The sequence below is a fragment of the Sardina pilchardus genome, chromosome 8 (genome assembly GCF_963854185.1).
Source record: "Sardina pilchardus chromosome 8, fSarPil1.1, whole genome shotgun sequence".
Classification (NCBI taxonomy): domain Eukaryota; kingdom Metazoa; phylum Chordata; class Actinopteri; order Clupeiformes; family Clupeidae; genus Sardina; species Sardina pilchardus.
The window spans coordinates 9473400-9501382 of NC_085001.1; the positions used below are offsets into that span (position 1 = coordinate 9473400).

The 27983-nt window shown below is 46.4% G+C and overlaps 1 protein-coding gene across 2 annotated transcripts; it reads left to right on the plus strand.

Annotated features, from left to right (window-relative positions):
* The first annotated feature begins 121 nt into the window (after nt 1–121).
* Nucleotides 122–27981, plus strand: pnpla7b (patatin-like phospholipase domain containing 7b). 2 transcript variants are annotated; one of them, XM_062542652.1, is made up of 36 exons: nt 122–213; nt 2688–2734; nt 2836–2910; nt 3250–3334; nt 3558–3640; nt 3845–3933; nt 4346–4486; nt 4695–4854; nt 5514–5594; nt 7066–7194; nt 7866–7946; nt 8092–8248; nt 8644–8733; nt 8927–9006; nt 9196–9348; nt 9956–10033; nt 11195–11400; nt 12474–12605; nt 12999–13122; nt 13812–13925; nt 14337–14412; nt 14960–15109; nt 15485–15548; nt 16465–16633; nt 18336–18518; nt 18919–19037; nt 20542–20698; nt 21193–21309; nt 22257–22326; nt 22844–22960; nt 23723–23871; nt 24400–24552; nt 24846–24962; nt 25744–25831; nt 26270–26373; nt 26919–27981. In XM_062542652.1, the coding sequence occupies exons 2-36, from the start codon at nt 2690–2692 to the stop codon at nt 26985–26987; spliced, it is 4005 nt and encodes a 1334-aa protein (XP_062398636.1). In that variant the 5' UTR covers nt 122–213; nt 2688–2689; the 3' UTR covers nt 26988–27981. The 2 variants fall into 2 exon arrangements, with proteins under 2 accessions (XP_062398636.1, XP_062398635.1); XM_062542651.1 differs by lacking the exon at nt 122–213 and adding an exon at nt 1306–1445.
* Nucleotides 27982–27983: the final 2 nt, after the last annotated feature.

The following is a 27983-nucleotide window of genomic DNA, read 5'->3' on the forward strand; positions in this document are numbered from 1 at the left end:
CACCTTGACCAGCATGCTAGAAGACGAATAATTCGGCATCTGAGTAACACTGTCTGGGATTGGCCAGGAAAAAGTGGCACTAGCCAATAGCGAGTGTAGATGCTCAGCAGGGAGTGAATGTGTCCCACATACGTTCACACACATCCAAAAAGACAGCCTGAATGGGTGAAGTGCCAAGACTGAGATACGGAGGCGAATTAAAAGATTATTAGAGTAAGTACACCCTATCAAACAAACGATCGCAGATAATCATGCGAACACCTGGAGTGGGTATTCTGCATTCTGATCTGGTGTTTTCAGTGACACTTGTGTTGAAGGATTCGTTGACATAGGCTGCTCTGGAAAGAAGTGTTGCATGTAAACAACCAACCAAACTATTTTGCACTTCTTCGAGTACCCCTTATAGGCAGAACTTCACGTGAGCTCAACTTTTCACACTCGTCTCTGTCTCTGCTCAACTTGTGTGTGTGTGTGTGTGTGTGTGTGTGTGTGTGTGTGTGTGTGTGTGTGTGTGTGTGTGTGTGTGTGTGTGTGTGTGTGTGTGTGTGTGTGTGTGTGCGTGCGTGCGTGCGTGTGTGGTATTGTATGGCGTTGTATGGTATGATATACCACTATATGTTGCTTCACCATGTGATAGTCACCTCCAAATAACTGACTCTGAACTACAAGTTATTGCCTTGTCATATGGGTGTGGGGCTGTCCGTGGTTAATTTGGTGAGCTGACAGTGGCAGTGTTGAACTGTGGTTTCTAGACAGAGATTGGAGTGGGTGTCTTGTTACACAGAGTAAGGCATTGACAGGAGAGCTACTGTCAGTCACTCTGCCTCTGCAGTGATCATATCAACTTTCTGATATGCATTAAAATGATCATGTGCTAACGGAGTAATAATTATGGGTGTTTACTTTACCGTACCCAGCTCAATGTGTGCAGGACTTTAAACAGACTCACCCAGTAGTCCCAAGTTCTGTTTTTTATCAGTTTTGTTTGCTCACAGAGTTTTTTTTGTCACGAGGACCACGTGAGTGCAAGTGCAACAACATGAATACACACTGTTTTTTTATTATACATTTTTTTTATCATGCAAAATAACCAGGCTAATTGATTGCAGTTGCCCGAGTGAGATGTCTCAAAAATAAACCATAGGTCTCATCAGAGAAGGAATGTGATCAAAACGCTACATTCTAACTTTTTTTTTTCCAGTCGTTGAAAGACAGCTGGGTTTGGAATCTCAGAAAGTTCTGTGACTATAGCAACCGCATAATTCCAGGCCAGCATCGGACAGTTTAGCCAAAGCTATGCTATTACCAGAGGCGGTTTACAAAGCCAGTAACTAGACAATCTTTGATATCTAGAGATTTTAAACATACTTTTAAAAGTCTAAAAGTCATCATGAGGTCCTGTGGAGTCATGGATATTTTAAAGTCATGGAACCTGGTAGGATCTGGTGTGTCAATCATGACTAAAACTAAAAGCCACATTTGTGAAAGATAGTTATCATTAGCTCATTATCTTTAGTTGCTCTTAATGTTAAGACAACTTAACAATACATCAGCATATGCTCCAAACTGGTATTGTCATTTACATTTCAGTTATTTTTATCCCTTCACATATTGTTTCTGAATCCTGGATCTTCCTGAAAAAAAGCTGTTAGGCTACTCATCATTGTTAATGTTAGATTTCGCATGGTGTTACTGTCTACCAAGTATCTTGATGTAATCGCTAATGCCTATGCATACTATACAAATTACAACACTGTTGAAATAATGTCACTTTTGCTGAATCAGTTGGTGTGTTGATCAAAAAAGTCTAGTAGGCTAATATGCAGGCAGGGTACACACGTGTATGTGAGTCCAGCATTCCAGTTATTGAATTATGCAATTAAAACAGTAGCAGTCAGTAACAGTAGTTACTGAGCTAAACACTATTAATAATTTCTTTGGCAGAGCTAATCATGCCTAACTACATGGTCACTGGGCCATATGTAGCGCATTAACAGTCACTTTATCATTTCAATTTAAGACAGCACACTGTATGACACATAGGCTTAAATCATAAGAATAAGGTCTATGCTATGTATGCTAAACATATTGGCTACCTATAGTACTGGGAGCACTGTGGGTCATAACACTGTAATTAATGTGCTTGTATTTCCATAACTGTGTTGGGATCATTACCCTTCACTGGTGTTTTTGTTGTTGTTGTTGTTGTTGTTGTTGCTCTTGAAATCTTCTGGTACCAACTGGCGTTTTCATGGCATTGAATCCTGCCTCCCAGCTGGCATCTGTAGCATACTGCACATGTAGCTCATGTAATGCTGTGTTTGATTGGTTGTCGTTTATGGGTAACATTGGGCAGGCCAGGGCTTGCTGTATTAACGAGTCTATCTGTAGTCCAAGAGTCAGAATTACTGAGTCACATTCCTGTGTAATCTCATGGAAAGAAAAGAGATAGTATGAACAAAGTTGTTTTTCATCTGGACTCTTGAGAATAGACAGTATGGTTATGTGGTGGTAAGTTGTCTGTCAGTGTCACCACGCATGTGATGTGGTGTCATGTCACTAATTCTTTCATATTTTGTCATGTTGGAGGAGTATCCCACATGGTGAGCTTTGTTGCTAGTAATCACAAACTTGTATCGGTGAATTTGAAAGTGTTTGTTTTGTTTTGTTTTGTTTTGTTTTGTTAGAAATGGAGGATGACACATTGGAGGAGGATAGCTGCAGCATTTACCCGGTGAGTGCAGAACGACACCTGATGTTGGAGCCCATGTGTGTGGGAGTAGCCTTGTGGGAGTGTGGTCATGCTTCATGAGGTGGTTTGTGTTATGTCTGCAGGCGGTGCTGCCCAGTGGAACTGAAATCCGAGCCCGGGTACATCGCTTTGTGGAGGAACAGATGCAGGCCACTATGGTAGATCACTCCAATATTGTGTGGGGAAACACTTGTTGGAATGTTCAATACTCATCCCCCCCACCCCCACCCACCCACACACACACACACACACACACACACTTGAAATTCATTTATTAGGATAGCCTCTTGAGATGTGACATCTCGTTTTCAAGAGGGTCCTATAGGCAGGAGACACACACACACACACCAACCTGGCCACTGTCATACACACAATGAACACAGTTGAGAATAGAACCTTAACAAAAATGTAACCTTCACAAAAGCTTGCATGCAAGATTGTTAAATCATTAATATCTTACTGAGAAGCTGACATTGGCTGATGTCTGTGTTCCCCAGTGGACTGGTGCTCTACTCGGTGCTACAGTGGTCATCTCCGTCATTGGCATCATCGTGTGTTTACTGTACAGAAGACGGAAGGCTCGTGAGTGCCCACAGCTGCTTTTACATTAATGTATCTCTTTCATTCATCTCTTACTATTCTTAAATGCATTATTAAGGTTTATATTGGCTTTAGCAGTTTACCAATGGCACTTCATAATTGCTTTTTCCTTTTAACTGAATGTATCACTTTTAGTTAGTTTGCTTTATTAACACCTTTTCATGCACATACTGTAGCTTGATCATTATTTCAATGCACTGTGCAGAGCAAGAGCAAGCAGGAGTGCCTCATTATCGCTTCAGGAAAAGAGACAAAGTGCTTTTCTATGGCCGTAAGATTATGAGACAAGTAAGCCTGGTTGATTGTCCTATTTATCTTTCATTCTGTTGTTATTTTATTGCATGCTTTTTTCTATTGCAAAATAGATTCCCTTAAGGATTACAAGTTTGGTTAATCCAGAGATCAGAGTTGGGTTTAATGCAGCATTCAATATCTCTTCATGCTAGAGAACCACAATTTAGTTCTTGTCCGTCTCTGCTGTGGTTCCTGCAGGTGCAGACTCTGTCCTCTCCTCCCTCCAATGGTCCCGTGTCCAGGCAGCGCACTCGCAAGAGAACCAAGGTCCTCTCCATAGCACGCAAGTGTGTAAATAACAAGTTTGATGATTCTTCAGAACAGTATTGTGGGAAATATTGTGTGCGATAAATACTCTATGTGTGTCTTACACTCCTACTGGTCATTGAGAATATGTCATAGGCAAGAAATAGGTCAACTCTGCGTAAAAGATAGGGTTTTGGTCTCGTAAACAAGGAAACAATGGATAAAGCAAAATAGTAAACATAGTCTCAAGCTATAGCTCATTTCATTAATATGAAAACATGTCACAAGACCGACGCGTTTCGGCCTCTTGTAACATTTTTTCGTATGAATTTAATTACTTATAGCTTGAGAGTGCGTTTACTTTTTTTTTTTCTTTATCCATTGAGAATATGTTCCATGGGTGTGTACAATTTCAGCAGTGCTCCAGCCTTGTCCTGGCTTCTGTGTCCCCAGGTTCCTGCGCATCCGAAGTGCGCCCCCGACCCTTCAGCCCAAAGAGCCTCCTCCCTCGGTCCTGGAGGCTGACCTCACCGAGTTCGACGTCCAGAACTCTCACCTGCCCTCCGAGGTCCTGTACATGCTCAAGAACGTCAGGTGCGGGTCATATCCTCCTTTACGCCTCCCTCCCTCCGTCCCCATCCCTCCCTCTCTCTCAAGGCCCCTGCCAGTCACTTATGGAAGTATTTTTGTCTCAGGGGGCCTCCCAAGACAATGGCCTGCTAGCGGGGCCCGATATAGCGTTTGCCTGGGTGTTGCATCATGTCCTGCATTGTCCTGCTCTGCCCCCCCACCTCTGCCGCAGGCTTCTGGGTCACTTTGAGAAGCCTCTGTTCTTGGAGCTGTGCCGCCACATGGTGTTCGTGGAGCTGCAGCAGGGCGAGGGCCTCTTCCGGCCCGGCGACATGGACGACAGCATCTACGTGGTGCAGACCGGACGCCTGGAGCTGCGCATCCACGAGACCGTAAGCAGAGACGGTTTATAAAGCGAGACGATTCATATGAGGGTAAATTCTGGTTTCATTGTGACGCAACTGCCACTCCCATTTACAGGAGGCAAACGGGAGCATTTCTGTGGTGGAAATAAACCTGTTATCAACGGCACCTGCTTCTACTGATTCTACACCGTTCTAAACCGATTATCTCGTCACTGATCATGCCCCTTTAGGAGGCGGAATTGGGTGCCATTTCATTCCATTGAAAAAACCCTTTATGATTCATCTTAGTAACTATACGATCTTTGCCGTAAGGCAGACTCAAATCCCCACCACCCCGCCGTCATGTTTACTTCTAGAGAACCCATAGAGCAACAAACAATACAAACAAACTAAAATCAATAAGGTACTTTGCATAAAGCATACTATAAAAAAAAAAGATATGCTTGTAAACACGAGTAAAAGTATTAAGGCATAAAAAAGGTCTCATAAAAAAAAGGAGGAAAACACCTTTACAAACTGAAGAGCAGCTGTAGCGCATCACAGGACATATGGCTGCTTTATGGCATGTCAGGGTGACCTTTGACCTATTGAAGCCCTGCCAAAAGACACCGTGGATGATGATAATAGGGAAAGACAGAGAGAGTGCCAAGGGGACAGACTGACTGCGTGCCCTTTCTCGTCAACAGGATGGCACAGATCCGGTGGTGAAGGTGGTCCTGCCAGGAGACAGCGTCCACAGCCTGCTCAGCATCCTGGACGTCATCACGGTAAGCAGCCCGCCTTAACGTCGGCCACCTCTGACAATGTCATAGACTGCATTCACATCCACTATCTTCCCAGATATGAGGCTTATCCCGATTTTATCATACTCCGGATAGGGTGTTCACTTCAACACAGAGAAACCTGGTTACATGATAAAATACTGCCTTGGTAACTGTGTGCCGTTTTATTGTAGTGTTTTTTTCGCCAAAGATTCTAGAGAGCGCTCCACTGTATCTCAGTTTCTTTTGGAGCATTTCAGGTGGCATAGTTGTATTTCTCTAAACCAGGATATGGGCTTATCAGGGGTTGTTAAATTGGGATATGATGCAAGCACAAAATGTAACATAAAGAACCAACTGGGATTTTTAAGTAACTAGTAATTGGGATACTCAAGGTCCATATATGCATAGTCCTAGTTAGCATTAACACCGAAAACTGGCAATTTCTCACATCGCATGATTTTAAAGATGCCTCCTAGAGTGAAGCGCTGTAGCTACGTACATGACTGCTCTAGCTATTGGCTGCAGAAACTCAAGCTAGGTAGTACCGATATTGTTTTTTCATTCCGACAGTACTCATTGACCTAATGTCTAATGTATGTGAAAAATGGCCTGAGTTCTCCTTTAAGTGCTTGAGTCTCTCTCTCTGAGCTCCTGCTCTGTTCTCCTTTAAGTGTTTGAGTCTCTCTCTCTCTCTCTGAGCTCCTGCTCTGTTCTCCTTTAAGTGCTTGAGTCTCTCTCTCTCTCTGAGCTCCTGCTCTGTTCTCCTTTAAGTGCTTGAGTCTCTCTCTCTCTCTGAGCTCCTGCTCTGTTCTCCTTTATGTGCTTGAGTCTCTCTCTCTCTCTGAGCTCCTGCTCTGTTCTCCTTTAAGTGCTTGAGTCTCTCTCTCTCTCTCTCTGAGCTCCTGCTCTGTTCTCCTTTAAGTGTTTGAGTCTCTCTCTCTCTGAGCTCCTGCTCTGTTCTCCTTTAAGTGCTTGAGTCTCTCTCTCTCTGAGCTCCTGCTCTGTTCTCCTTTATGTGCTTGAGTCTCTCTCTCTCTCTGAGCTCCTGCTCTGTTCTCCTTTAAGTGCTTGAGTCTCTCTCTCTCTCTGAGCTCCTGATCTGTTCTCCTTTATGTGCTTGAGTCTCTCTCTCTCTCTGAGCTCCTGCTCTGTTCTCCTTTAAGTGTTTGAGTCTCTCTCTCTCTCTCTGTGCTCCTGCTCTGTTCTCCTTTAAGTGCTTGAGTCTCTCTCTCTCTCTCTGAGCTCCTGCTCTGTTCTCCTTTAAGTGCTTGAGTCTCTCTCTCTCTCTCTGAGCTCCTGCTCTGTTCTCCTTTAAGTGCTTGAGTCTCTCTCTCTCTCTCTGAGCTCCTGCTCTGTTCTCCTTTAAGTGCTTGAGTCTCTCTCTCTCTCTCTGAGCTCCTGCTCTGTTCTCCTTTAAGTGCCTGAGTCTCTCTCTCTCTCTGAGCTCCTGCTCTGTTCTCTTGTCCCCACACAGGGTCACGCCGCCCCGTACAAAACCGTGTCCGCCCGCGCCGCTGCCCCCTCCACCATCCTGCGCCTGCCCGCGTCTGCCTTCATCTCCGTCTTTGAGAAGTACCCCGAGACTCTGGTCCGAGTCGTCCAGGTACTGTAGTAGGGGGTGTGTGTGATCGCACCTCGGTGCTGCTGCTGGTGGTACGCTGTGGAGTTTAACGGCTGTTCTGGAGTCAGAGTCGTACTTAGCTGACTCAATCTTGGCACTGAGGTCCCCACTGCTCTGGGCTGCTGTGCATATACATGAGGTCATTTGGCTGGGCGATTGATCCTGACAAAGAGCGCGTTTGTCAATACGTCTGCTCGGTGAGCTTAACCCGTGACTGCAGAACTGCTGCTGTCCGTGGAAAGCGCACGAGGGGGCACATTGCTTAATGAATGCATGAGCATAATGGAATTTGTCCTGCCTAATTGATTGGAGGCAACCCGAGTTCTCAAAGTTGTACAAAGCTCATTGCAGCGCACAGTGAAGGTTTGTTTTAATTAAGGAGAGACTTTTAATTAAGCCGTGTTGGAGACAGCATCCCTTGTAATCACAGTGGCTGATGTAATTAGCCCTAGCCAAAGCAGCGCTAGTTCACCATAAGGCACGAGAAATATGGAGCTTTAAAATCAGACCCTGTCCAGTCTGCTGACCTTATGGCCGAATGTGGCCAGTAGGTATGGTCAGTGGCCTGCCTCAGCGTTGTTATTGTGTTGTTGTTGTGTTGTTCCAACGTGTTTACCTCAGTAATCCTAATTGCTCCCTTGGCGTATGTCCAGATCATCATGGTGCGTCTGCAGCGGGTGACGTTCTTGGCTCTGCACAACTACCTGGGCCTGACTCAGGAGCTGTTCAACCCGGTATGTACTGTACTCACACTCACACCTTGAGAGTTATTGTTAATGCAACTACTAGACGTATTGCATGTTGACCGTTTATAATGAATAGGATGACATAGTTGCTCTCCTCTCTGAGTGATGGTGGCTTGCTCGTCGTCCCTTGCAGGAGAGCCAGGCCATCCCGCTGGAGTCGGTGGCCAGTGTGCTTGGGGAGGCCCACCCAGGCAGGAGCCAGCACAGGCCGTCGCTGACCGCCAGCGCAGACGAGATGGCCATAAGAGACAGGGTGGCCGCCAAGCACGCAGACCCACCCAGCGACACAGGTGTGGGAGCAGAGATGTGTCTGGTGCATTGTAGCTAATGTCTAGGGCGTTCATGTCAAATGAGAGGGAGACACAGCATATACTGTATAAACATAGAGCATGACCGTTTGTGTGTGCGTGTGTGTGTCTGTGTCTGTGTCTGTGTGTGTCTCTGTTTGTCTGTCTGTCTGTGTGTGTGTGTGTGTATGTGTGCATGTGTGTGTGTGTGTGTGTATGTATTAAGTGCCCACTGCTACAAATGCTCTTAGCACATAGTAACAATAACACTTAGTTCTCTAAGTCTCCATGCTCTCTAATAAGCACCAGGCGGTCACATTTGCAGAAAGTTAAGAGCAGTGATCTGGACAGTTTGACAGGTTCCATCTGTTCCTCCTATATGTTTTTCTCTTCCTCAGAGAATGTCAAACATTCGCCATCCAACAGCCCATCTTCCATTTTCAGGAAGTCCCGCTCCCTCTCGTCCCCCGCAGACACCTGCAACTCAGGTACACAACACATCACCATCTTGACCACCGTCATCATCTTCAACATCCATCCACATTAGTGTTTATACAGACACAGGAAGGAAGACAGAACAGCAACACCCATGCACTAATTCATTCATTTGTCATTCATTTTATAATGTCATAATGTCATGATATGTTTGTTTCTGTGTGTGTGTGTGTGTGTGTACAACAGAGTCAACTGTTGAAATCACCAAAACGTTTGAACGTCCCATACTAAAGGAAGATTCTTCTGCAAGTTCTGTCCCTCACAAGGTACAACAGATCTATTGGGCTGGAGCTGGAGGTACTGTATATTTTAAGGCTTTGTTCTATTTTAAGCTTACACTCACTTTATGTATCTTTCTCTCTGGATCCCTCCTATTGTCCAACCCCATTCATGCAACATAAACACACACACACACACACACACACACACACACACACACACACACACACACACAGAGCGTCCGGAAGAAGAGTGTGACCATGCAGACCTCTCCCTCGGCTGTGTTCCACTACTCCACGAACAGCCCCTCAGGCCACGTCCACCACAGCAAGGTCAACCTGATCTTCCAAGCGGCAAAGAAAGATCTGCTCAAGGTCATTCAGCTCCAGGTCTGTACTCGACTGCACTGTCCCCCACATCTAGTAGTGGTCATCTTGGGCAGAAAGCCTGAAGGGCGGTCTTATTTGACAGATAGAGGCGAACGTCGCTGGTGGACTTTTTGTCTTTGGACTTTTAAATCTGAACGGTAGAAATGGTCTATTGTTTGCTTTAAGTGAAAGAAGATTGCAAGCAACAAGGCAATAACCACAAATCTTTGCTTCTGGTTGCCGAATCTGAGCGCATGCGGGGCTTTAGGCTGAACACACCAGTTATCTCTTTTTGTAGAATAGCCCTCAGCTCATCCCAATTCAGTGGATATGTGCTATTTTATCAGTACTTGTACTGTGCTTATCAGTACTTTATCAAGACTTGGTTGAGAAATGAACGCTCTGTGACTTCTACTGCATCCACACCTGCAGTTGGACTCTGTATGGAGCTGTATGGAGCTGTGTGTGTGTGTGTGTGTGTGTGTGTGTGTGTGTGTGTGCGTGCGTGCGTGCGTGTGTGTGCGCGTGTGCATGTGTGCGTGCATGTGTGTGCGTGTGTGTGTTTGTGTATGTGTGTATCCTCATGTGTGTGCTGTAAATAAGTGTTGTCCCCATGTCCTTCCATCAGGACACCAGCTTGCTGGAGGGAAGGGTGTCTCTGAGACAAGTCAAAGCAGGCACTCTGCTCGCCAGCCAGGGTGACCAGGTCAGTCAGCACCCATCTCAAGCCACCACACACACTCTAGATATACTACTGTGTTTTCTTTCTATTGAGAATGTGTCAAATGTAGTTCTCATCAACACTCAGTCATTTCATAGTGAATGTTCATTTGTTCATTTGTGTAGACTCAACACTTTAGAGCAGAGCAAGTGGTTCTCAGACTTTTTCTGTCATTCCCCAATTTGGAGGTGGGGAATTTCCCAACCCCACTTGAGCCTATCACCCCGGCAACATGGAAACGTTAAGACATTATTTTTAGCAATGTATATGTCGGTCTGAGTCTCTATTGACTCCTATTTTTTGTTTGTGGCTATTTATTTTGAATCTATGATCTTCCTTGTCAAAGAAGACAGGCGTTATTAAAGATAGGCACAAACAAAAACAAATCATCTTGTTCCTCGCGCCCCGCCTGTCATGTCTCTATTCCCCACTACTGGGGCTTGCCCCACAGTTTGAGAACCACAGCTTTAGAGCACTATAATGTCTCTGGCATATTTTCTAATGGTTTCACATTCATGGCGAATCTACGGGGACACTCACTTCCCTATCGCTATCCTACTTAAACTCCTATAAATACTGAAAGTCATCTGTTCCTTCCTGCCCTTGTGTCCATGTAAATTAGCTGGATGAGTTTAATGAGTTATTGGATGAATGAGCACGCTGCCCTCCAAACATCAGTGCGTTAAGTGTTTGTTGTGGTGAGGCTCCGTTGGACCCCGGGCTGAGGGCTGAGGGTCGGGGTGTATGCAGATCTGGAGCATCTGGAGCCCTTGATTCATGTGTGTGTTCTGAGAACTTTATGGCTAACTTGAACTTTGTGGTCCCACTGCACAGTTTATATGGGTCCTCCGCTTCGGCTCTCTCTCGCCATCTTTCTAAATCTCTCTCACTCACACACACACACACACAGACACACACACACACAGTTTGCGGGTCGATTGAAGATTAATTTGCATTGCAGAACATTTTTCTCATTGCCAGTGACAAACCTGGAAAATGACCTAGACAAATGTGTGTTCTATGTTAATCAGCTATCTCTCTGTCTCTCTCTCTCTGTCTCTCTCTCTCTCTCTCTCTCTCTCTCTCTCTCTCTCTCTCTCTCTCTCTCTCTCTCTCTCTCACTCACACACACACACACACACACAGGATGTGAGCGTGCTGTTCCTCATTTCGGGAACGCTGCACGTGTACCAGCGCACGATCGACCGTAACGAGGAGAGCTGCCTGTTCGTGGCGCACCCCGGGGAGATGGTGGGCCACCTGGCCGTGCTGACGGGCGAGCCGCTCATCTTCTCCGTGCGCGCCCTCCGCGACTGCAGCTTCCTCAGCATCTCCAAGGCCCACTTCTACGAGTGCGTCAACTCCACCACCACCACCACCACACCAGTGGACACACAAAACACACACACACACACACACACACACTCACACTCACACAACTTCTACGAGTGCGTCAACACCACCACCACCAGTGTCCTGCATATAGACACACAAACTACACACACACATATGCACACACATGAAAGTGCTTTGCTTTAAGACATCCAATTATTTGAGACCACTCCATAAATGTATTGTTTCAAGTCTCACGCCCGCAGCTTCACATCCCTTAAGTCAAAAATCATATATGCTGGCTCCTAGCCCTTGAGGACAGGAGCACTTCAGATGAAATACTATGGTCTTTATTCATAGAGCTTTTGTAGGTCATCCCAACCAGTACCCATGGGCCAGTGTTTGACATGCCACAGAATCTATCATGTGTAAGGAGGGAGGATTAACCTGTGAGGCCAGGGTCATGGAGATATAGAGATGGTCATTAGCTTACAGCAAGAATCTACTCCCATTCTTCAGGAGTCATGCACAGACTTGGCTGCACACTTTCGGCTAAATGACCAGATAACCTTGCATCAGATAACGATGTATTGATTGATCCAGAGGTCCCCCAATGACTGCTCTCAGTGATTGATGATGGATTTTCCATGTAGTATGGGCTCTTGATGTAGATTACACGGCAGTGGGGAATGGTGAAGTGCTAATGTTAGTTTACCTGACTACATTTGGTCTCTGTGTCTCATCTGACAGGCAAGGCCATTACCTGAGATATATGTGTGTGTAGGGCCAAGGATGAGTATTGACCCCAATCTGAATCAACACTGATGTTATAGGCTTTCCCTGCTTAATCGGCCGTTACATACAAGCACATCCATTTAAGTAGACACAATGTGTTTGTCATTGTCATTTTACTCGGTCAATGTGTATTCGCCTGTCTAAGCGCTCAAATGTTTCTTCCATATCTTGCTGAATAACGAGCTATGTTTTGAGTTAATGAAACTCTAATGTTTCTGCATGCATGTGTGTACTGTATGTCTGTGGGGGTTTTGTACTTATGAGTGACTTGTCCCCCCTTCTCTGCTGTCCACTCCAGGATCATGCGCGAGGAGCCGCGGATAGTTCTGAACGTGGCTAACACAGTGGTGCGCAGGGTGTCCCCCTTTGTGCGCCAGATTGACTTCGCTCTGGACTGGATGGCCTTGGAGGCCGGCAGGGCCGTCTACAGGTACCGGTCTGTCCTCTGGTGCCACACGTGAACACCTGCTCTACACTTCCTGGGCAGCACCGATGGAGGGATCACCCTCACAGCATCATTATGACACACTTAACTGCTGCCTGTAGCGTTTTCAGAAAGGAAGAGTTTCGTTTTTCTACTTTGAATATGCTTTATGCTGTATCTCTCTTGTCCTATGTGTGTGTGTATACACACACACACACACACACACACACAGTACATATTCAGTATATATATATAGATAGATATATAGATAGATAGATAGATAGATAGGTGTGTGTGTGTGTGTGTGTGTGTGTTTTCTTTTAATATGATTTTTATTTCTAATGCACATTTGCATTTCTTCTTACTCATGTGCTCTCCCCCCACACCGCTGCCCCTCAGACAGGAAGACGAGTCGGACAGCACGTTCATCGTCCTGAGCGGACGCCTGCGCTCCGTCATCATGAAGGACGACGGCAAGAAGGAGCTGGCAGGGGAGTACGGCCGCGGGGACCTCATCGGCGTGGTGAGTGGCCCGCAGAACCGTTCCGCTCCCTTTAGAACCGCACAGCTCACAGTGACTCACCACAACGTTTCAGAGAAGCTTTTATTTAAATAGTTTCATGATGTTCAGTTTGACGCAGTTGTATTTCTATTTATAATGGCCTTGTGGGGTTAACTGAAAGCGCACATCATTTTTGGCGAATGAAATCATGGATGGTGTGGTATCATTTTTTATATAAGTTTCTCATTGAATGAAATCCAGAGAGTGAGAAGAATGTTGTCTAATTGTCCTCGACCCAGGAACACAAAAATAGCCAAGCACATCGGAAGGGTTTCGTAATATCCTTATCTCTGTTAATACTAACTGCTTAGATGGATCATTGTTGGGGGAACCATCTCCTTATTTCCGTGTGTGTGTGTTAAGGATTTAAGGAATTACTTCATCCATAGAGATTTCGGCTTTGTTACTTGACATTTCATGCGGATAACACATCCCCGGAGCCATGAATAAAGCTGCAGTCTCAAGCCAGTTATCTTGGATTCATTTTGACCACAGTGGAATATAGCTAAACCTTTCATTTCAATAATGAACTCTTTTTTTTGGTGATAATGTGCTAGTGTGTAGCGTCTGCTTGATAGACTTTACTTTGACAGAGCTTTGCCTGTATCAGAGTTTCTCTCCCAGTAAGCCGCGTCTCTGCTCCCGACCAGGTGGAGGCGCTCACGCACCAGAAGCGGGCCACCACGGTGCACGCCGTCCGCGACTCTGAGCTGGCCAAGCTGCCTGAGGGGGCTCTCAACTCCATCAAGAGGACCTACCCACAGGTCTGTGTGAGCGAGAGGACACCCCGCTCTCCTCGTTCACTCCCTTTACTGGGACACTAGCAGATTGTCCTCCATGTACAGTTGCTCCATCCATAGTACCTCCTGTAGCAGTTAATGATATGAGATTAACAATTCAATGGCCTGTTTTATATCTGCCTTTCTTATGGTTATGGTTGTGGTTATGGGATTTGGCAGACGCTTTTTTATACATACATTGTATACTTGAATTATCAGAACCAAACAAGCATAGCTAAGTATTCCAGACAAGGAGAGAGATCATGTTTTTGGCAGATGAGATGTTAGTTATCTGGCCAGTTCCTGTGCTGCTGGTGGTTTGTCCTGTGGTTGTTTGGTGCTGGTTGTTTGTCCTGCGGTTGTTTGTTGCTGATTGTTTGTTCTGCGGTGTTGAAGGTGGTGACTCGGCTCATCCACCTGCTGGGCCAGAAGATCCTGGGGAACATGCAGCAGGGCAACGTGCCCCTGGCAGGTGAGTGAGTGAGAGAGAGAGAGAGAGAGAGAGAGAGAGAAAGAGAGAGAGAGAGAGAGAGAGAGAGAGAGAGGATAGGTGGCAGGTGTGAGAGAGAGAGAGAGAGAGAGAGAAAGAGACAGAGAGAGAAGAGATACACAGGTGGCAGGTGAGTGAGAGAGAGAGAGAGAGAGAGAGAGAGAGATAGAGAAGAGAGAGAGAGCACTGTGTGCCTGGCAGGGGGGATCAGGGTCCAGGGAGAGGGAGGGAGAGAGACAGATTACATTTGGCAATGATTAAGAATAGCTCTGCAGGAGCGGTCGTCTCAGACAATTCTACACTATTTCTCCATCTGTCTTCCAAATGTGTTGGTAGAGATAGTGAAAGACAGACAGAGTTATGATTTAGCTAGAGCCGTGCAGAGGTATACGATGCTATTTCTACCTTCACCTGGGGGAGACACAGACTATGTACTGACTCTGATGAAGACGTAACATAACGTCGAAACGTTAGACTATGTACTGACTTGCTCTATGCCCTAACCCCTCTTGTCCTGCGCCCCACGCAGCTCACGGTCTGGGCCTCCAGACTCCGGCCAGTAAGTGGGACGCGGCCAACCCGGCCTCCAACCTGTGCACCCTCACCATCCTGCCTGCGTCCGACGACGTGCCCCTGAGCACCTTCGCCCTGGAGCTCCAGTACGCCCTGATGGCCATAGGTCAGCTCTGGTCCCCTGCCTCGGCCACGCTCAGCACCGCTGGACAGGCACAGGCTACATAGCTTAGCCTTTTCGTTTTAGTCCTTTAAAGTACAGTTGTGTTTGTTTATATTTGTCACATACAGTACATTATGTAAAGACCAATATGTATTGAAATGCTTAGTCTTCATACCTAGATTAAAGCATAAAGAGGCACAGTAGTGGCCATTTGAATGCTCCCCACTGAAATGGCAAAACTAAAGCCGGCATTTAATTTCTGTAATGGCCATCAGGAGCATGACTGACATGGTTTGGCCTTTGTACTGTTTCTCCTTCTCTGTCTTTTCTTCTCTCTCTCTCTCTCTCTCTCTCTCTCTCTCTCTGGTGTTTGACCAGGTCCCACGTTACTCCTCACCAGTGACACCATCAGACAGCAGCTGGGTGCTGCAGCACTGGACAGGTGAGCTGGCTCACTCAGGCACATACCACTCTCTGTCTTCCTAGTTCCTATAGAAAGTATATGGCCCACTCTCCCTCTCTTTATAGAACACAGGCACATACCACTCTCTGTCTTCCTATAGAAAGTATATGGCCCACTCTCCCTCTCTTTATAGAACACACTCACACGGCCCACGCTCTCGCTCTCTATAGAACACAGTCATATGGCCTGCTCTGAACTATGACACACTTGTTTTATCAGTAGACATGCTGGTCTCTTTCATATAGCAGCATATTTAGAACATCGTTTGGTTGGAGTAATGAACTATGCATCACCCCTCTTAGTGTACACATCGCACACACATAGCCTGTTAGTAGTCGTGCTGCTGTAGTTTGGTTTCATCTGTGCGTCCGTCTTCTCTGTCCCATCTGCCAGTGTGCACGAGTACCGTCTGTGCTGCTGTAGTTTGGTTTCATCTGTGCGTCTGTCTTCTCTGTCCCCCAGTGTGCACGAGTACCATCTGTGCTGCTGTAGTTTGGTTTCATCTGTCCGTCTTCTCTGTCCCCCAGTGTGCACGAGTACCGTCTGTGCAGCTGTAGTTTGGTTTCATCTGTGCGTCCATCTTCTCTGTCCCATCTGTCCAGTGTGCACGAGTACACATAGCCTGTTAGTAGTCGTGCTGCTGTAGTTTAGTTTCATCTGTGCGTCTGTCTTCTCTGTCCCCCAGTGTGCACGAGTACCGTCTGTGCAGCTGTAGTTTGGTTTCATCTGTGCGTCTGTCTTCTCTGTCCCCCAGTGTGCAGCCTGTTAGTAGTCGTGCTGCTGTAGTTTAGTTTCATCTGTGCGTCTGTCTTCTCTGTCCCCCAGTGTGCACGAGTACCGTCTGTGCTGCTGTAGTTTGGTTTCATCTGTGCGTCCGTCTTCTCTGTCCCATCAGTGTGCACGAGTACCGTCTGTGCAGCTGGCTAGGCCAGCAGGAGGACATCCATCGCATCGTGCTCTACCAGTCGGACGACACTCTGACGCCCTGGACCCAGCGCTGCCTGCGGCAGGCCGACAGCATCATCATCGTGGGCCTGGGGGACGGCGAGCCCACCGTCGGGGAGGTGGGCACTGACTGGGCCTTTTGGGGGGTTTGGTTTGTGCTCGGGGAGAAATGTTTTGGTTTTCGCTATCAGAAAAGTATACAGTTTGATGCAAAGCCATACCTCTGCTGGTCAGCACAGCTAATGAAAAAAAGCTCAAGATAGTTTAGGGTTTTGCTCAAGTTCAGAACCTCAACACTTGTTCCAGAGAGTCTTTTGTTTGTAACAGCACTTGGCAAAATGTCAGCCTACACACTGGAGAGTAATTTCACAATTTACTGAAAACAGACAAATCTGACATTTGCTCAGAAAAACAACACATTGATTTATCTCACACAATACGAGAATTGGTGAGCGACATCAGGCAATATATTTGCAGGATAAACCCCTTAAGATGAATCAAGTCCTTTTGAAGGGACTGTACTAAGGTCAAGTACAGTACATAACACAACACACAACATACACTCATATACTGTATACTCAAAAAGAAGCTATCCCATGCCTAGTCAAACCCAAGCCTTGGCTTAATCTCACATACTGCACATTCTAGTCACAGGGGTTAGAAGCCATGGCCATACTGTGGCACTTGAAAGCCATGTAAACAGCAGGAGCTCTTTCTTCTACCTGCTTTCAGTATACCGTGTCAAAGGCATGCATAAGGCACGTCTGAATGTCAGAACCCTTACAGTTTCAAAAATGCGGATGAAGAACAAAGACTTTTGAAGGGGGGGGGGATTGTCAGACTCACTGGCACCCAGTCAGTAATCTCCTTTGAGCGCAAAAAAAAAAAAACCCACAGCGAAGGAGATGAGATTTCAGCGGAATGATTAGCTGTGCGGATTAGCGCTCTAAAAGTCCTTAATGAGGGTGCTTTACACAAAAAGCTTACGGAGCGCGGCGCGGGGGCTTTGGGCGGCGAGACGACGCCGGAGAGGGGCGGAAATGAAGGAAGCCGCGCGGGGAGGGCCGAGGGAGACGGAGACGTTTATAAATAACGTTTTAGACACCAGCCTCCGCCGCGCTGGTCTCCAGCTCCTCAACAGCGCGGTGATGCCTTCCCGTCATTGAGTCACTCTCCGCCGAGTACGTTACTATTTCTGCGCCCGTAACTTTTTGTTAGATGCCCTAGTTTTGCCGTTTGTTGAGTGTAGTTCTTCAGCATCATAACAGTTGCAGTTTGTGTACATCCTCGGAAAATGTGTTTCGGATTATTCTCTTAGTTGTCTCCGTCTGATGGCTTGTCGTAGTGTACTTCAAAGGGTCTTAAAAATGTATTTTTAAAAAGCATTGAGCTGCAAACCTGTCCAGCTCCCACAAGTCATTGATGTGGTATTTATGGGTGGCAAGGGGGGGGCGACAACATCATAGCACTGGCGCTGTTCTTGATAGCATGAGTCACATAGCCACACACAAGCAAAGGGCTGGCACAAACATCAAATCACATGTGCACAGGAGGGGATGCTCCCATTTACATACAGATACACACACACACACACATACATACATTTAGACATGTAAATACACACAGACACACACACTCATACTCAGGTGTTATGGTGTGCGTATACCCACACATCATCTCAGCATGTTGTATCCATAGCTGGTGGGGATGCTAGAGGCATTCTCCAAATCTCCTCCACATTACACAGACACACACCATGTAACTGTGTTGTGTGTGTGTGTGTGTGTGTGTGTGCGTGTGTGTTGTGTGTGTGTGTGTCAGCTGGAGCGTATGCTGGAGGGCAGCGCGGTGCGTGCCCAGAAGCAGCTGGTTCTGCTGCACCGCGAGGACGGGCCTCCGCCCAGTGGCACCGTGGAGTGGCTCAACATGAGGAGCTGGATCTCCAGGCACCAGCACCTGGTCTGCCCACGCCGCGTCTTCTCCAAGAGGAGCCTGCCCAAACTGGTACCAGTACTGCACACACACTCACAATGACACACACTCATGCACTTACATGTACAGTACATGTGCGCATATGCATACTGATACGTAAATGCACACATATAATATACAGTACACATACACATACACATACACATACACATACACATACACATACACATACACATACACATACACATACACATACACATACACATATACACACACACACACACAACCTTGCTGGTATGAAAACACACACACACACATGTAACACACATCTCCCAGATTAAGACATGTCTCCATTGTCTCCAGTGCACTGCAGTCCAGCTGATACTAATAAGAAGAACACACACCTCTTTAATCCTCCTCTCCTCTCCTCTCCTCTCCTCTCCTCTCCTCTCCTCTGCTTCCTCCGCTTCAGCGGGAGGTGTACAACAGAGTGTTCCAGAAGCCGGCCGACCGCCACTCGGACTTCTCCCGGCTGGCGAGGGTTCTGACGGGCAATGCCATCGCCCTGGTGCTGGGCGGCGGAGGTGCCAGGTACTGTAGCCTTTACCCACCTCCCTCGGGGGGCCGCTGGCCTGTTCCCTGCCGACACTGGCATGGCACCGCCACACACACACACACACACACAGGCCGCGCGTCTGTCCACGCGTCTGTCCACCGCTGCAGCGAGCGCCGCGCCACCGTGCCAGTCTCGGCAGGGCTCACCGCACGAGAGGAGTCTTAGTGACCGCGTCCTCTCAGTGGGCTTCAGAAGGCCAGATATGTCAAGGCTTAAAGAGTAGAACTGCTGTCGTCATGGTGACGTTGTTCAAGTGGATCTACAGTATGTGGTGTGTAACGTACATTATGCAGCCTGTTTAGGTTCATATGTATTCATCTAGCAGACACAACTCACAGTGCAGATACGGTACATTTCCATCAGTATGGGTGGACCCAGGGCATGGACCCCATGTCCTTGATGGTGTTAGCATATTACTCTTATCAGTTAAGAGTAAGATATATGTGTATACAGTATGTTCGTGTGTGTGTGTGTGTGTGTGTGTGTGTGTGTGTGTGTGTGTGTGTGTGTGTGTGTGTGTGTGTGAGAGAGAGAGAGAGAGAGAGAGAGAGAGAGAGAGAGTACAAGGCTACACTGTTGTATGTTTCTGTGGGCCTCCTCTGATGTCTGTTTGTCCCTCTGTCTGTCTGTCTGTCTGTCTCTGTCAGTTGCACTCAGGAGTTCCAGTCAGGTGGGTGGTCCTCTTTAGCCTCCTCAGTCTCGATGGCCGTGTCTGTCTGGTGTTTTGTGTTCTGTCCTTGGGATTGTCTGTCAAATACAGCACAGGTTTCACAGATAGGAAATAGACCATTTATATTTCTTTTTCTTTATTACTCACATTCTTGATTACTTCTAAAGGGTCAAACACATCTATAATGTGTGACATGGAGAGGTTTTTTCTGTATATATCACTTGTGTTATCTACTGAAACAATGTCTTGAATCTTTTTCTTGTTATTGGTCAAAGAAAACACGAAGGGAAACTAGAGTGGCTTTTAAGTCTTTGTTGTCGCCTTTTAAAGACCTTATTCGATATGACCTTCAAGATGCAGCAATACACTCTCCGTTGATTGATAGCCTAATATAGAAGACAATGAGAAGAAAGATGAAAGCTCATCTAGTTCCCCTTTCTCAGCTCCTTTATCTCAGCTCCCCAGAGCCATCTCCCATCTGCTCAATGGTGTTTTTTGCCCCCAACGGCACCTTCCAGGCAGCACAGCCTAAAGGGCACTACCTTTATCCTATTCCTAACCCTAACCCCCTCAACCCTCATCCTACCCCTAAACTGAGGGGGAGTAGTGCCTTGAGGCCAGCACAGCCTAAAAGGCACTACCTTTACCCTATTGCTAACCCTAACCCCCTCAACCCTCATCCTACCCCTAAACTGAGGGGGAGTAGTGCCTTGAAGGCAGCGCTGCCTGGACCTCTCCCATGTCCACTGTGGCAGTTCTCCTGGCCTCTCTGTTGAGTCTCCCATGTGCTGTTGTGTGCCTCTGTGCAGGGGCTGCTCTCAGGTCGGGGTCATCAAGGCCATGATCGAGGCTGGGATCCCCATAGACCTGGTGGGGGGCACTTCCATCGGCTCCCTCATGGGGGCGCTGTACGCCGAGGACAAGAGCACCAGTCGCATGACGGCCCGGGCCCGCGAGTGGTGTATGGTAAGTCGTCCCCACCACCACCACTACCACCACCTTGTGCCCATTCATTCATATGAAGGGCCGTATCCACAATGAAATGTCCAGAGTGTCCACAGGGGTTATGGATGGGGGGGGGGCTCAAGCTGATTTTTTCAGACTCTGAATGTGGATTATTAATCATTAGTCATGTTTCTGTCTTATTCTTTGTTGATGATAATACTCTTTTTTTAATAGTCTTAAAATCTATTGCAGTAAGCAGTAAGCAGTAAGCTGAATACCACTATATTACGCTTACATGGTCCCTTTACTCTTCAACAAGTACGTGTGTGTGTGTGTGTGTGTGTGTGTGTGTGTGTGTGTGTGTGTGTGTGTGCGTCTGTGTGTGTACCAATGTGTGTTTGACATGTTCCTATTATAAAACCCAATTTAGCCAAGGGCAAGGTGTTCTTGCCCGCCACCATTCTTAATAAAAAAAAAATAACACCTGGAGCCGTGTGTGTTCTGTCGTTGTGCAGGAGATGACCTCCATGTTCAAGAAAATCCTCGACCTGACCTACCCAGTCACCTCCATGTTCTCAGGGGCCTCCTTCAACAACGGCGTCAGTGCCGTGTTCAAAGGCAAACAGATTGAGGTAGGAGAATGTGAGCAGGCTTTCTTTGTCATCCCAGCCAGTCCGGCACAATGGCTTTGGCTCTTTCTATCATGTTAAACTGCATTCAGCAGCCTCCATAATAACTGAATGTGTCCCCTTGAGAAGGTAGTGTTCAAAACGCTGAAAGCTCGCTTGTGTATGCTCTTAAAGGGATAATCCGGAGTGAAATGCACTTTAGATCAATTTTTCGGACTATTGGGAGTACATACGTTGAGTTGACACCAAAATCATGTCATTCGGATGTATTTTGAGAAAGTTCGCGCTCACCGTTTTTAGCCAAAACTCGTTAGCCTGGAAGTGACCGGGGCGTGTCCTTTCGCCGCTACAAAACGCTATTTTTATACCTCTTCTACTGTTCCAAACAACACTACACTTACGTGGTAGTGAGTAGAGGTTCCCTAAAGCCAAACCGAAGTATCCGCACGTCTTTATGTGGTCGGATAGAGAGTCCAGAATGAATTTAATCGAGTCCGTACCTTTCCGGAAATGTTAGTAAAGTGTTGTGAACACGTTGCTAGCTGCAACAGCGACATTTCCGGAAAGGTACTGACTCGATTAAATTCATTCTGGACTCTCTATCCGACCACATAAAGACGTGGGGATACTTCGGTTTGGCTTTAGGGACCCTCTACTCACTACCACGTAAGTGTAGTGTTGTTTGGAACAGTAGAAGAGGTATAAAAATAGCGTTTTGTAGCGGCGAAATGACATGCCCGAGTCACCTCCAGGCTAACGAGTTTTGGCTAAAAACGGTGAGCTCGAACTTTCTCAAAATACATCCGAATGACATGATTTTGGTGTCAACTCAACGTATGTACTCCCAATAGTCCGAAAAATTGATCTAAAGTGCATTTCACTCCGGATTATCCCTTTAAGGGCTTTTTAATGTGTTTCTCTTTCCTGTGTTCTGGCTGTCTCTCCCAAAGGACATGTGGCTGCCATACTTCAACATCACCACAGATATCACAGCCTCTTGTATGCGCGTGCATACTGATGGTATGGAAAACAGTCACACACAGTATGTGCAGTAATTCTGAGAATGATATGTAATCATAGAACTATCTTACAGATCATTGTAACAGTTGCTGAACATTACTATAACCAAATCCAACCATTGACCTTAACGTAAAGCGTTAATTGTAGTTAACAGACTGTCAGTAGATAGTGTGATCATTTGAGCATCTGCAGATGTTCGAGTGGGCGGAATATCCAAGTAAAGCGAGACCCTGAGTCATTTTAGTGTGTAATCTCTCTCTCTCTCTTTCTCTGTCTCACTCCTCCTCTTTTGATTTCTCACTCTTCCCACCTCTCTCTCTCTTTCTCTCTCTCTCTCTCTCTCTCTCTCTCTCTCTCTCTCTCTCTCTCTCTCTCTCTCTCTCTCTCTCACTCCTCTTCTTTTGATTTCCCACCCTCCCCATCTATCTCTCTCTCTTTCACTCATATCCTCTCTCTCTCTCTCTCTCTCTCTCTCTCTCTCCCAGTCTGGTAACAGATGTGTTTTTTGTTCCTGCAGGCTCTCTCTGGAGGTACGTCCGTGCCAGCATGTCCCTCTCTGGCTACTTGCCACCCCTCTGCGACCCCAAAGACGGCCACTTACTGATGGACGGAGGTTACATCAACAATCTGCCAGGTTGGCATAGCCCCCCCACCCCCCACCCCAACCCACACACCCTTCTCTCATCCATCTCTTTCTGAAAGGGCATCACACACACACACACAATGGGCATTTCCCGTTACTAGCTCTCAGGGCTAGCATCTATCACCATCTTGACACTTTCAAAATGTGGGACGTAGTTTTTTCGTACTGAAGAAGGGAAAAAAAACTCACGTTTCAATGACAGCGTGGGGTTTGAGTGGTGTATGTCATGTTAATGGGAGATGGAACTCGGTCCAGCTCGAGCTAATCTCGATGATTGCAATGACTCGAGGTGGAGGCCACATCCATCTTTAATAGTCTTCCTGGGCATTTGCCTTCAAACGCTCCCGTAGCTCAAATGCCAAAGCCATTAGCGGCAGCATATCAAGGTCACTGGCGCATGAGTACAACTTTGATGCAAAGTATGCCCTCATTGTCCAATTTGTCTGCAAAGTGGTACCTTTGATTGGCGCCATAAATCTATGCTAATCTAGCCATGATGCGAAGCTATCTATTGCCCTGGCTGTGTGTGTGTGTGTGTGTGTGTGTGTGGTAACTTTTCTCGGCTGAGATGACGCCGTTTTACAACATTAAAGGGATCTCGGTGGCTGGCTGAAAAATAAGCCTTGTCTCCTCAGCTCGGAAGCATCTGTCCTTGGTGACTTTAGACGAAGGCTAACTTGACGCTGTGCCAATGCACTCTGTGCCCTCTCCCCCCCCCCCCCCCCCCCCCTCTACCCCATTCCTCCCAAAAAGCTGATGTGGCACGCTCGATGGGCGCCAAGGTGGTGATTGCCGTCGATGTGGGGAGCCGCGACGAGAGGGACCTGACCAATTACGGTGACGCCCTGTCTGGCTGGTGGCTGCTGTGGAACCGCTTCAACCCCTTCTCACAGGGCATCAGGGTGAGGCGGGCATTCCTCAGGGGCCTGGCTTTCTGATTAGCAGGCTCCCAGGTGGAGTGTGTGGGGGCTTAAGTGGGGACAGGAGAAAGAGCCGGTGTGTGTGTTTGTAGGTCTTCCCGGCTGAGCGGTGTGAGTAGTGGTGGTTGTGGTGGTGCCTGTAGTGTGAGGAGGGAGCTAAGGTGAATTAGCGTCAGCTAAACACACCATGATGCATGCATCAGATAACTTTTCAAGCTTGTCTATGTTTTTTTGTATCTGTCCCTATCTAAATAAACCTTAATAATAATAATAATAATAATGATAATAATAATAATAATAGTAATAATAATAATAATAATAATAATAATAATAATAGTAATAATAATAATAGTAATAATAATAATAATAATAATATTAATAATAATAATAGTAATAGTAATAATAGTAATAATAACAATAATGATGATAATAATAGTAATAGTAATAATAGTAATAATAATAATAATGATGATAATAATAGTAATAATGAGGTGAGCTGGTTGGCTGCAGGTGTTGAACATGGCGGAGATCCAGACCCGTCTGGCCTACGTGTGCTGCGTGCGGCAGCTGGAGTCGGTGAAGAGCAGCGAGTACTGCGAGTACATCCGGCCGCCCATCGACCGCTACGGCACGCTGGAGTTCGGCAAGTTCGACGAGATCGCAGTGAGTCCCTCTCTCCGACCGCCCCCCGTTCTCTCTTCCTCTTCTTTCTCCCTCTCTCCCTCTTTCTCTCTGTCTATCTCTATCTCTCTCCCCTCTCTCTCTGTATCTCTCTCTCTCCCACTCCCTCTCCCCCCCCCTCTCTCTCTCTCTCTGTATTTCTCTCTCCCACTCCCTCCCCCTTTCTCTGTCTTCCTTTCTCTCTATCTCTCTCTCTCTCTCCCTGGTTCTGTTCATCCAGTGTGTGTGTGTGTGTGTGTGTGTGTGTGTGTGTGTGTGTGTGTGTGTGTGTGCAGGACGTTGGCTACCAGCACGGTAAGACGGTGTTCAGTGTGTGGGGGCGGAGTGGTGTGGTGGAGACCATGCTGAAGGACTGGCACCAGGAGGAGTTCCACAAGACCAAGAACAGCAATGTGAGCACACGCCAGCACACTCCTGCACTGGAACACACACTCCCACTCCCACTAGCAAGGGCTCGGCTTCTCCAACTGACTGAAACACCACATGACACAGTTATTCTAATGACATGTACCTTAAAGCAATGCTCGGCTTCTCCAACTGACTTATGCATCTATTCAGTTGCATCTACACAGTTATTCTAATGGCATGTAGCTAAAAGACTTTTCGTACCTTAAAATAATGTTTCCAAAATCATTTCAGTGGTTCAACAGCTCGTAACAGGGTGAACGGCACTTCTGCATTCGCTTCGCGGCCTTCTATCGGCTATAACCACACTATGTATATTTACCAGATCGAGAAGCGGGTCTGTAGTTTGATGGAAAAACCTACAAGTTTGACTTGCTTCAATTTTGCAATACATCATACTTTCATAAAATCATGCAACATACTCTACCTTATCCTACCTCTACTGGATAAAGAAAGACTGTACATGTGACAGAGGAAAAGTGCTAATTTAAACAATTATAAAGGCCAATCTATATTCCAGGCAACAAGTGTCACTAATTGCTGCTTCAAATTTTGTTTATGTACACGACAAGGTCCGTGACACCCCAGCATACAGAAATTGTAGCCAGTACCCAGTGGGATAAGTGAGCCTGATATGGCAGCTTCCGTAACAAACATACTGCTTTTAGTGTATTTCTTCCATACAGGCAACCAACTCGTATATGTTTCTGTATTCTGTATATTCTGTGGTGAATATAGCTTCTGTTTATATGAGTATGTGTGTCCCAGGCACTGACCTGTCCCAACGCGTCCTTCACCGATCTGGCCGAGATTGTGTCGCGGATAGAGCCGGCCAGCAAGCAGTCTGCCCTAGAAGGTGAGGGCAGGACGGGGCGTCTCCCCGGGGACATGCTGCTGCTCACTGCCACTTCACAAGCCCCACTTCTTCTGCTCCACTAGATTGCTGTGCTCCCATTCCACTCATTCTCCCCAACACACACACAGTCACACACACACGCACACGTGCGCACACACACACACACATACACATTTTAACCATTTATTTATGTCCACATGAAGAAAATGGTACAGGGACACAAATATTAAGGTTGCAGTACAATACATATGCAAACTCATGGACCAGTGGCATTCACCAGGTCTCCTATATAACTTAAGAAGCACAATACACACACACACACACACACACACACACACACACATACACACTCATGCACTCTCACACACACACACACACACTCACACTCACGTACGCTCACACACACGCACTCACACCTGCATTCTTCTTTTCACACAGCGGATGAATCGGAGTACCAGACGGACTATGACGAGGACACGATGCTCTCCGACTGGGACTTCAGCGAGCACACAGAGGACGAGACGGCCGACACAGGAGACACGGTCAGGCCCCTAGTGGACACGCATGCCGTCTGTGTGTGTGTGTGTGTGTGTGTGTGTGTGTGTGAGTGTGTGTGTCTGTGTGTGTTGAGCAGATGGAGCTTTGAGGAGGATATTCGATAGAGATCTAGACCCCTCAACCAAAGCCAACGACAGCACACACACACACACAAACACACGCACACTCATGCACATATTGTATTATTGTTTGTTTCTTTGTTTTCTAAAACATTGTGTCATTCAGCATGTTGTTTTTGATCTGGAAAGTGTCATGCTCTTGAAACTAAGTGTAAATTGGTGCATACTACCCAATGCTCTGATCCCCATAGAGTATTACCCTCTCTAAACTAGAGAGGAAATAGGCCCCATGCTTGCTTCTTCTCATATTTGTTATTTCCCTGCTTGATACAGAACATTGTTGAGTGAGAGTTATAAAAGCATTGTGTGTGTGTGTGTGTGTGTGTGTGTGTGTGTGTGTGTGTGCATGCGTGCGTGCATGCGTGCGTGCGTGCGTGCGTGCGTGTGTGTGATATTCCTCTCTCCGTCAGGATGAAGACGTAGGGATTAGGTTGCGGCGTCACCAGAGGGCGAACCCCTCCTCGTTCATGGCATCGTGAGATGTCCACGCGCTCTCCACACTGAAGACTCCACACTGAAGACAATGAATGTGCAAAACTCTGCTGTCATTAGTGATACATAAACTAGTTCCCAGTGCAATACTTCATTCTAATGAATTTGTTTTCTTTTACGTGTATTTTATACCTAATTCAAAGGTTTTCTTTTCAAGTGCAACAGTTGTGGAATAGGTGCCTTAGATCCATGTAATTAGTTATGGGCAGGCATAAAGACTTATCCTGGTCAAATAATCAGTCTGCTGACGCAGTCAAAAAGCGACTGAAAGTTGGTTACATGCAAAGTTGGTCAAATTATTTGAGGTACTACCTCGTGAATATTAATAGAAATGGGATCTTGATAATGAAATGTGATTTGGTTCTCAAAACTACCTTTTTGATTAAGTTAATGGGAAATTTCAATATCTGCTGGTCACAGCATGTTAGTACAGTCTCAGTATTTCACATGTGAATTGTATGTTCACTGAATACAAGTTGGTCTCAAACTTTCAAATGCACTACAAGTTACCTGTATACGCCAAGTTTTGACATGTTTAGATAGTTCAGATAGTTACTTTTGTGTTGGTTAATAGTTTTGACATTCTATGCAGTATAAACTGTACCTAATATAATGACTAATATCAATGCAATATGTCAGCATGTTGTTGCTGAAACTACTGTGATTTTCGACAGCTGCTGTTTGTTATGTGTGAAAGCAGGACAAAGGTTCAAAAAGGGAACGATACCACTAGTGCTGTTTATTATTTTATGATGACTGAAAGGTTTGAACAAATCGTTTTACCTAGTTTTGTTGTTGTTATTTTTGTTGTTTTGATTGTCACACAGAAGCCATATGAATTCTGAACTCAATGAGTCATTGCATAAGCTAATCATTTTAGCCAGGGTATTATAATAGTTTGTTTGGAATGATTGTGTGCTTGCCTGTGCCTTTGTAGGGTATTAAGGCTTTTTCCATATAAAACTAATCCATTGCAAAAGAGT